Below are 10,574 nucleotides of genomic sequence, written 5' to 3' on the forward strand. Positions count from 1 at the left end.
TCTACAGGTTTCTCCAATTATTCATGACTTAAGTTGCCATCACAAAGAGTGCCAGCAGCCTGTTCTGCTTCCTGAGCCTTTGAATGTTGCTCAGCTTTGGCCCCTGCTTTGCCTTCTCCTTGCAGGGTGATCCTTTGTTACTGCATCTGTTTCTTCCCCACAGAATCTGACCTTGTGGAGAAAGAGCCCTGCTCCTTCAATTCTAGTCGCGTGTGTGAGTGCCGCCCAGGCCTGTTCTGTCAAACCCCTGTTCTGAACACCTGCATACGATGCCAGCAGCACACTATTTGCAAGCCTGGTTTTGGAGTCAAAGTCAGAGGTAGGAATTCCTACCTGTCTAGCTTACCTTTCCTGTCTTGGCCATAGGCCTGGACACGATGCATTTTGGTTGGCCGGTCCTCAGTCATTATTTTTATTCAGGCACCTCAACAAATGATGTTACTTGTGAAGAGTGCCCTTCTGGGACCTTCTCTGATCAAAACTCCAGCACTGACATCTGCAAGCCCCACACAAAGTAAGGCCATAGTTCTTTAAAGTGAGTAACTAATTAATTAAAGTTAATAAAGGACAAAAAGGGATACCTGTCACTTCTGGTGCAAAGTATACAAATTTATCTTAGAGGCAATGGGATAGCTTTGGGCCTAAGTGCAGAGTTTAGAAGGCCTCTCTTTATACCTGTTGTGCAGCTCTCTACTGGTGGAAGGAAGGAAGGAAGGAATCCCTCTTGCCTCATTTTTAGTTTACTGAGTACACTGGAATTACACACGCACGTAAGTGTCAGGTTTGCATCCAGGTGAAGAATGACCACAGAGGTGAGAAGATGATTAATGACTTTTTCACTGAAAGCCATAAATGCAGGTGGTACAAAAATGACAAAAGGGATGTTTGTCATATAGGAAATACTCTTACCTTGTACCATGGCAGTTTCCTCTAGCACTGATACACTGTTCTCTTTCATTCCCTAGCTGTGCTGAGCTAAACAAAGTAGCACTAAGGAAAGGAAATGCCACACACGATCAGGTTTGTCTGGAACAATTGCCTACCTACCTCACCCCAAGCACTTTGTCCATGAGATTCAGCAATGAAACAAAGAATTCTGACCTAAGGAGATTTGAGGAGAACCTGGTGACCGTTGCTAGTGTCCTTTTACGTGCCACAACAACTGAGAACCCCAGTTCAACTCCTGAGGAGAAAGTTCCGGCTGGCACTTTTCCCACCTCAGCCAAGGGGGAGACAACAACAGGAGGTAACAAAGATAAAGCATTTACTCTGTCTAGCATGTTTTATTTGGATATATCTTTGGTAAATGCAATTTTTCTGTGGGAGCTTCCTGCAAATCCCGTATGACTTGTGAAATTACGTCCATGGATCTATGTCCAAACACATAGATCTACTAATAATTCCCCCTCTGCCTTTTTTTAGCTTTTCCTATATTCCCTTTCCCTTTCTGTGCTATAGGTCTAGTTCTTTGGGGAGTGGTTCTCTCTGTGGTAGTGCTACTTGTGGGCATGCTGTTATTTTGGAAATGGAAGGTTTGCAAGAAGCGGATCTTCATCCTCAAAGGAAAGCGTGAGTTTTTAAAGCTGTAATACATACCATGCTGTTTGATCTCCAAGTATATGTCAGCTGGGAACTCAAATATCCCAAAATTTTGTGGAAGTCACTGGGGAAGAGAATGTTTACTACTGCCTGGTGAAGGCGGGCCAGATAAGGGTTCTAGGCAAACTGTTCATGCAGCCTATTGGAGAACATGAGAGAAAGATTGAAGCAGCGGTGAATTTATGGAGGAAGATACTAAGGAAAGGGTAAGCAGTAGTTTCTTCTCTCAGCACAGACACTAAAATTAAATTATACCTGAAATGTTTTGTGAATATTTGTTGGTTCCTGTGGTAGGGTTGGACTTTGACCATGAGAGGAAGAGTGATTTTTACTGATACTGACTCTCTGTAGCTTTGCCCAGAGTTACATGTGGGGTGTGCCTGCGGAACCACATTCCCTCTTTTATAGAAAGCAGGATGTGCACGTTGTAGGTTGGTTGTAGACCTGTGGGTGTGGTAAAGCTGTTAGAGCCTGTACACTCCATGATGAGTTTTGCTAAATGAATGGTTTCTTTTATCAGCACATCTGCATTCCGTCACTTCACACAAATCCAGGCTCAAATCTCAAGGTGAGTGACTGATGGACCAGGAATTGTAGTCCATGTGTCTAAAGAATAAGTGGAATAAGTGGACAGTTTTAATATGGAACTTTATTTTATGGAATTTTAATTTAAAACGTGGAACCTGCTCATGTCGAATGTCTCTGCTGACATGCACAGGGCCAGTCCTGTTGTCTGCCCTGGGCTCTGAATGTGACAAGCCACTAGATGGCACATGTTTCCCACTGCACCTGAATGGTTGGTGTCAGTGCAGGGAGGCTTTACTGGAACTACGCCCAGTTAACTTCTGGGCACTCAAATGTGGGAGGCGTGTTCCAAAAAAAAGTGGGTGTTAGCCATAGCAACCTGTGCAGATCCCCTAGAGGACACATATTTTGCCCAATTAACTAATCCCCTCCCAGCACTTACATTTCCTGTTGTGTTAGATTCTCCTAATCACCATGCCATCAGAGCTTTCTCTACTCATTTATTCAGGGATATGATTTAACACCTCTTGTGCACAGCTTAATTTTCTGAAAATGAAATTTTTCCTTCCTCACTTCCCTTACACAATAAAAACTGTTACTGTCGAGCATTATAGAGCTGATGCATTGAAAATAAAGATGGCTGCATGTCAGTGAGAAATTAGGTAGCATGTCTGACCCCGTCTAGCTTCATGGTACAGCAGAAGGATGCTGTAGACTCCCTTCTTCCCACCTTTCTTCTTTCCTCAGTGTTCCCTTCCTGCATCCTTGCATAAGATCCCATCCCCTTAATAGTCATCTGACCACACGATGAACTGATCCAACTTGTTAATTCAGTAGAAAGTTATTAACATTTTTTTACTTTTTTTTTTTTTTAATAAGCCTGTCTTCTCCTTATCTAGAAAGTTTAATAACTTCGTCATTTCGTTAGATGAATACCAGCTGGGGTGTGGGGAGAGTGATAGGGATGGCCACAAAGGGCTTTGGGGAGAGCACGACCTCACAGTCTTGGCAGCAACATGTTGCTGATTCACCTCAGCCATGTCATGTAAGTGTGCCCTCAGTGATAAAGAAAACATAATGCCGGTGTGTTGGGCAGCCTAGTAGTTTAGGACATGACTAGGTGATCTTTCAGAGCAAATATTAACATTCATGTGATTGCTGTGATTTTTTTTCTGATATTTTTTCCTCTTTCCATTGCAGGTTCTGATCTAGTGAACAAATGCGCAGTAAGTGTGAGCAATATTCCAAACCAGATCACTTTCCATTCCAATATAAATAATTATATTTTTAAATGTCCTGTTAAAGCGTGCCAGCCTTTTTGTTTGGACTTTCCTCTACAACGTGTGATCCTCTAGGTGCAGTGAAGAGATGTACTAGGACTTGCAACTTCCATGTCTTGGGCTGTGTTTAATGTGATCTTAAATAATGTGATGCTGCCAATCTTGCTTGTGAAGGGAATATTTGGCTTGGGTTTATGCCGTTCATGGGACAAGATCCAAAATCACAGGATGAACATGCCTTTTCTACCTTCTGGAAGAACTTTGTCAGTCCCATTTCATCTTACTGCTCCAGTCACACAAGTGGGATTTGTACTCTTCTTCTGTCTCCCTCCATGTCACCTTCCCTCTCTGTAGGATTTGGCATGACTGTAATATGGGTACGCAGTGAGTGTTGTTTGTCTGGAAGACTTTACATCAGGACCAGCTTCTGTTTTAACAGTATAGTTTGCAGATGAACAAGACAAATATCAGTCAATATGGTAACAACAGAAAGCAGTTCCTCAGCTGCTGAAATCATCACAGGTCTGATTCCCCCACTTCCACTGAAATTATTGCAACTTTCATCCTCTGAGTCTTCTCAGTTTATTAGGCTTATTATCTTTAAATGGCCATATCTGCTAAAACACTCTTTAAACTGTTCCTTTTTTTAAAAAAAAAAAAAAATCAGTTTGCTTTTAAAAGTTGTACATCTGCACACATACAAGATACTAATTCTAATAAATTTGGTTGCAGTCAGCTATCATAATTTTAGTGTGTCATTGCTAATTCCTGAGTTGTGGGGAGCTTCCACTTTCATAGCAAGTCAGACATAAGCAACAGTTTTAAACTGCACATTTCAAAATCTTACTATGATGGGGTTTTTTTCTTTTCCAACCTTATGGAAACAGAAACAGAGCCTAGGAATCATCAGAAATTTGTGATGCAGAACCTTTAGCCTCTCTCAGATTCTGGCTCCTTGTTTAAAAGACTGTTTGTATTTAGTTCTTTGCATAATAACTAGCCTGAGCTTGTTTCTCCTACCTGAGGTTCTGCTGAGGCAATTCCATTTTGAAGTTCAACCTCTGGCTTGTTTTGTTCTTCCATAGGAGCCTGGTAGGTCTTTGCAAAATGTAAGAGGAAGTTAAACCATATATTTTCAGTTTTGACTGTTTGACTGTCTCACCATATGACTACACATCTGTACAGGTTTGTCCTCTGATACTTATCTCACAACTAAATATGAAAAATATCTTGTTAAAGATCTTTCTGAGCAAATCCCTTAAAATTCTTAACTCCAGCATCTGTCTTTCTTACTGATGTTATACTGAGCTTCAGCCCCCCCCCAAATGCAACTGCTGCTGTTATACAGGATAGCAGACTCTGCAACAGAGCAAACAGTGTAAGACTTGTGGCAAAAAGTCAAAATGACAAACAAGTGGATTTACAAAGGTTCATTGGCATATAAATTTCAGACAAGGCAGTGGAATTTACCAAAGCATCTAAGCAGATCGAGGAAACTGGATTTCAGTGGAAGTGAGGTACATTCTTGCAAATGTCATTGAAAATCTGTAAATTTAGCTTAGAAATGCTATTTTTAAATATGGCCTTAAGTGATGCAGGAACCTAGTTCAAAGAAATCTAAGTTCCTATATCAGGTAGGCACTTTGGAATTTTTTTTTTACTCCCTGTGACAGTGGTCCAAGGAAGTACATTATGTTATTCTCACTGCCACAAAAGGATTCTGTAGACCTATTGCAATCTTCACAGTATTGTTTTTACATTCACCCCACTTCTACTCTCTGCTTTGTATTGGCAGAAGATCATACTGACTGCCGACAGTGGGCCAGAAGAGAAGGAGTTAATTGACAGAATTCTCCCTTTGGAAACCAACAATAACTTGGTCTCCAGCACAGAAAAAGCAGATAGTCCTGATCTGAGTCTGACTGATGTGACACAGAGCAATGGAAATGCCCCAGACTGCCCCATCGATTCTCGAGTGAGAGACCACACAAATAATCGAATTGGTGAGTCTTGCTTTTTTTTTTTCCCCTCTTGCCTTTTCGATTTTTCAACTATGGGCACATAATGTCATTCTGAGATTATTAGTAAGCTGCAAAGTGTCCAAAGCTTCTAACAAATATTGGGGCTGAATCTCTGGAACCCTTTCTTATTTTCACATTTGCCTTAGTCACTTATGAACTTGACAGAAGAATGCTTTGCTGCTCTTCCTGTTTTTCATTCCAGAAGATGTACATTTGCAGAAGAAATTTGAAATCCAAAATATGCCAGCTGGAAAATGATACTGTAATACTTAATGAGAGTTGTACTTCACATGGCTCAAGCTATCATTTTCTTCTCTTGGTTTCACAGTAGTAGCTTGGAATGCATCTCCCATATGTTCCCATATAGTCTTTGACCAGTGTAAGAGAGAAAGTCAGGCAAGGAAGCTTACTCATAGCAGGACAATTGTTACCTGAGACACAGTCTACATGAGCCATTCCGGCAATGTTTCCAAATCCAATTTTGAGGTTATTTGAAAGGGTTTTTTTGGCACTACTAGAGCTGACCTTTCCTTACTAAATACCCTTTCCATTTTTTCTGAAAGTGATGGACTTGGGATCAATGTGATGATTTCACGTACCATACCCAAATATCTCCGAGCAATTGTGAACAATAACCTACAGTGTCTGATCTGCAGCACCCTTCTGAATAAAATGTAGTGGTCCAAGCCATAGCAAATGCCTTATTTACCTTTTGTAAAGGAGTAGGGTTGATAAATTGGATGCAAGGTTCCATCCCAGAAAAGTTTGTGGTTGATTCTCTGCTGGAAAGAAACTCATTTCTTTGCTGATCCTAAGACCCCAGATAATTACCCAGAATTTCTGTATAGTGCTGATCCTTGCCCAAAGGCTGCTTTTAGTGCAGGTATTGTTGCTTCTCGAATCAGCAGGAGCATAAACCTGGGATTCTCCATATCTATCTTCTCCAGATCCTGATTAATTGCTGCTTCTAACAGACTCTTGTGAATATCTTACTGCCTTTTCTAATTCGTCTTTCTCCTGTAGTCGTAGCTTTAGCACAGTAACTTCATCACATGGGAGCTAGATCTACTTGATCTAAAATGCCCAGAGTCCCCTTGACAGTGGTCCAAAACCAGACAGTGTAGTACAAAATGTGCAGGCTTTCTGTATCACTTAGTATCTTCAGTGCTTTGATTTCAAAATTAAAAGCACCTTATGAACAAACAATGAAATAGACAACTTATAATGTGTGAATTCCAAAAGCTTTCACAGGTTAGTGAATTCTGTGTTTTCACAGTGATGGGCTTGACCTGCATGCCTCTGATTTTTAAAAAAGAACGGGGGGGGGGGGGGGGGGGGGGAAGGAAAAACTGAGTCCCAAATAAAAAATTTGCATGAAAAGAAACCATCTCTAGAGTCAGCAGTGATCATTAACTACACTCAGCACTATTTTTTCCTTCCTCAGAAAAAATATACATCATGAAGGCCGACACTGTTATTGTGGGGTCCATTTCAGAAGTGCCTAGTGGCAAGAACTGTGCTGCTAGAGCATGTGAAAGTAACGATGATGCCCAGAAGAACATGGAAGAGGAAGTGGCAATGCACTATCCAGAGCAGGAAACAGAGTCTTTTCCAGGGAATGACGTAATGGTTCCTGTGGAAGAGGAGGGAAAGGAATTTCATCACCCCACTACTGCCACTGAAAAATGATAACCCACTGGGAGGATGTGTGAAGCTACAGAAACATCCAGTGTGACACTAAGCCTGAATCTGTGATAAGGGAGGTAAATGCATAGTGCCTTAGATTATCTGAAAACTCATGTAAACCACTAAAACACATTCAAACAAGTAGTGCTAGAAGCTACTTCTAACAAATGAGAGGATCATACAAACCATTGGCCTTCATAGCTGATGTCAAATACTTCTGTTTCCCTCTTTCTCCCAGTATCGTGTTGGAAACAAATTTGAATCAAAGCTACAAAATTCAGAAGACATCTGGATGCCAACTCAAGTTTTACAGCTTGCTTTCTCTGCTTAAAGGAATGGATTGAAAACTATGTCTGATTACTTCTATTAGCTATGAAAATTCTGACCAGAATTCCAAGTTAAGCTTGAGACTCAGCCATGTTTCATATTTTGTTTCTATTCCAGTATTACCAGTACTTCCAATTTTGTCATATATTTTGCATCATCTGGTATTTTGCTTAAGATTTCAAATCTTCACTGAAAGTAATGATACTTGCAGTTTTCCCTGACACAAACAGAACTCTTAAGTTTGTGGGCTTCAAGTTTCTTGAGGAAATAGGATCAAAAGGTGCCACACAGGCTCAGAAAACAGAAGGCAATAAAACTAATTGCAGTCCACTCTACTTTAGGCCATTCTTTCTAAGTTTTGAAGTCTGATTCATGGTTTTTGACTACTTCAAATCATTGATAAGTGTACAAAATGGCCTCTTCTGATGGAAGCCAAACTGGCTGAACATTTGGATATTGGATGAACTATGGGTTTAGCCCAGTGTGGAGTCTGTAAAAAGAGAAAAGAAGATAAACTAGTTTTCCACGAAAAGGAATGACTGAAAAACAGGCACAGCAGTTATTTCCTATAATATTGTTAATATCTGCTTGTTTTAGAATTGCTCGTAATCATCAGGGTGACACTGATTTGCATATCTACTCTTTTAAAAAAATCGGGTTTGTGGTCAACTGGCTTGTGTTATGCTATTTCTCAATCTTTCATGCTGCGTGTTTGATAACTGTAAATGTGATAGTGCTGACTATATTTTTGCACAGGACAATGGAAAATGAGCAAGATGACAAAGCGTGCCTTAATAGTCAAAAAAAAAAAAAAGAACCACAAAAACAATTACTTGGTTTGTAGTTTTACCCTGGACAGAGTACGGTAATAACAGCTGTGCAGTTCAGCGTCTTTTGTCTTAGAACACACAAAAGGAACATAAGGGCGTAAAAACCACCTTCTCACACCAGACTAGTAGTACAAGCCCAGCGTTTTATCTCTGACAGTCGCAGTAAGAGACGTTATTTAGGAAGAGCATGTAAGCCTGGTTAATAACTGCTGTCTGCATTCCTCATAGTTCTGCAGCGTCAGCTGTAATTGGATTAAGGATGTTAAAGAGTTTGCCCCAACCTTTAGTATTCACTCATACTGCGATTCATTTTTCTTCTCTTTTGAATTTCCTGGTACAATCTGCCTCCATAAGCACCTGTGGCAAACTGACAGTTACCATTCACTGGGTAAAGAAGTACTTTTACCACTGACCTCTTATTTCAGCAAGTGCCTCTAGTTCTCGTATTACAGAATTTAGTGCAATACTGAGTTACTTTTACGATTTTTGATTGTATCCTCCTCAGCCTCCAAGCTGAGGTCTCATCTTTTTATATTTCTCATGTAAGTTAGATGCTCCACTGGCTTGATCATTTTAGTTGACCTCTTCCAGATCTTCTCTGAGTTCACTACATTCTTCTGGACATCTGGAGGCCAGAACCATGCACTGCACTGAAGAAGAGGGGTGGGCCAAGGTTTTAAATAGTGGCAAAATGACACTTTCTATTTTGTTCTCAATACCTCTCCAGATGATGCCCACCATTTTGTTTGCTTTTTTTTGGCTGCCCCTGCACACTAAGCAGATGATTTCAGAGAACCATTATGAATGACTCCAAGATTGCTTTTCTGAGTGATAGCTGCCAGATGCAAATTCAGCACCATGTATGCCTGGTTTAGATTATTCTTCCCTAAATGTATTTATTGCCTTGTGTTTATCTTTGTAGAAGCTCATTTGCCACCTTTTTATGAGCTCCTGCTGGCTTTATTTGCCTTCTATATATCATATAACTACCTGGAGAAGTTCAGTATAACTACCTGGAGAGTTCAGTATTGCCTTCACTGTGTGCATGCTCTTTTCTCCTGATCACTGATGAAGATATTGAATAGAACTGGCCCTACCAATCCCCACTACTAACTGTTCTCTATCCTGAAAATTTACCATTATGCTGTGCTCTTCCCTTTCTGCCTTTTAAACAGCCGTAACTTTTGTATCCTGTAACCTTTTAGCAAATCCATAAAATGACCTTTCCTCCAGTCCTGTGACAACTTAGTTTTTTATACCACCTTAGGTGTGGAACCTCATCAAAGGGTTTTTGAAAATCTCCATGTAGTAGGTCCACTGGATCTTGTTTATCCATTAAGCCTTACAGATGTAAGGGAAGGTTATGTTGTCAAGATTTTGTGATTGAAGAAACAAATCCAAAGAAATCCATACTTTTCTGGAACCACAGCTCCAGAGATGGAGTGGGAGAATCTCAGCATTATGAGATCTAGTCACTGACTTTCATGAGTGGATAATCTACCTGTAGTACCTTTGAAAACTGGTTGTAATTTCAAGTGTTCTTAGTTCCAGTATTTACTTTTTGAATTCCACTCTTCTCTGCAAGTGCAGAGCATAAAATAATTTCTAAACCCAACTGCTGCCACTGTATATTTTAGTTTGTCTACTGAGTCTTGTGAGAGAGGCAATTAGTGAATCCTTTCTATGTACTTCTGTGTATGTACTTGTTTTTGTTTCATTCAGAAGGTAAGCTGCTTCTAATGCTCAGGTTGAAATTTCATTTGGCTATCGATATTGCCATGTCAGTGGCAGTTATGTGAGGTGAAGAAGGAATCAGAATTAACATTGTGCTGCTTGTGCAACAGAAGGCCAAGTCACCAAGTATTGACATAAAACAGCAATGCCAGGAAGATGAAAAAAACTGAGTAGAACAAATACTGGTCACCGTTTCCTCACTTCCAGTCAGGGTAGTTCATTGTTTTCCTGTGCATAGGCTTCATTCTAGAAAAATACAGGAACTTTTATTTCTTTTTAGACAACACCAGTTTGTGTATCCATGTACTGTGAATAACCGTGTTCGCCTGGCTGTGGTTGTTAAAGGATGCTCTGTAATGACAGCTAACTGTATATTTCAGCTCTGTATATAAATTAATCTTTTTTACTGGAACTTTCTAGAGGAATCATACGCATTGCAACCTGCTAGATGTATTATAGTTGGTTAGTTTAATGATGCTGGTAATCTTTGAATTAAAAATTACATGGATTTTAAGCCGCAGCCACACTTTTCTTGTCTGATATGTAAATGTTTCATTGTTGATAATTTCAGT

The 10,574-nt window shown here is 40.2% G+C and overlaps 1 protein-coding gene across 2 annotated transcripts in view; it reads left to right on the forward strand.

The window, feature by feature from the left end:
* The window catches only part of TNFRSF8 (TNF receptor superfamily member 8), a 33,610-nt gene extending 23,092 nt beyond the window's left edge, over window positions 1-10,518 (forward strand). The window contains exons 9-16 of one of the 2 annotated variants that reach the window (XM_075773170.1): window positions 164-319; window positions 421-514; window positions 966-1,246; window positions 1,459-1,569; window positions 2,120-2,167; window positions 3,325-3,350; window positions 5,200-5,407; window positions 6,870-9,269. In XM_075773170.1, coding sequence (XP_075629285.1) covers window positions 164-319; window positions 421-514; window positions 966-1,246; window positions 1,459-1,569; window positions 2,120-2,167; window positions 3,325-3,350; window positions 5,200-5,407; window positions 6,870-7,114 — 1,169 coding nt within the window. In that variant the 3' untranslated portion in view covers window positions 7,115-9,269. Of the gene's footprint in view, window positions 1-163; window positions 320-420; window positions 515-965; window positions 1,247-1,458; window positions 1,570-2,119; window positions 2,168-3,324; window positions 3,351-5,199; window positions 5,408-6,869 lie in introns of both variants that reach the window. The other variant, XM_075773171.1, reaches the window with a different exon arrangement.
* The last annotated feature ends 56 nt before the right edge of the window (window positions 10,519-10,574 follow it).

This window comes from Balearica regulorum, chromosome 21 (genome assembly GCF_011004875.1).
Source record: "Balearica regulorum gibbericeps isolate bBalReg1 chromosome 21, bBalReg1.pri, whole genome shotgun sequence".
Lineage (NCBI taxonomy): Eukaryota > Metazoa > Chordata > Aves > Gruiformes > Gruidae > Balearica > Balearica regulorum.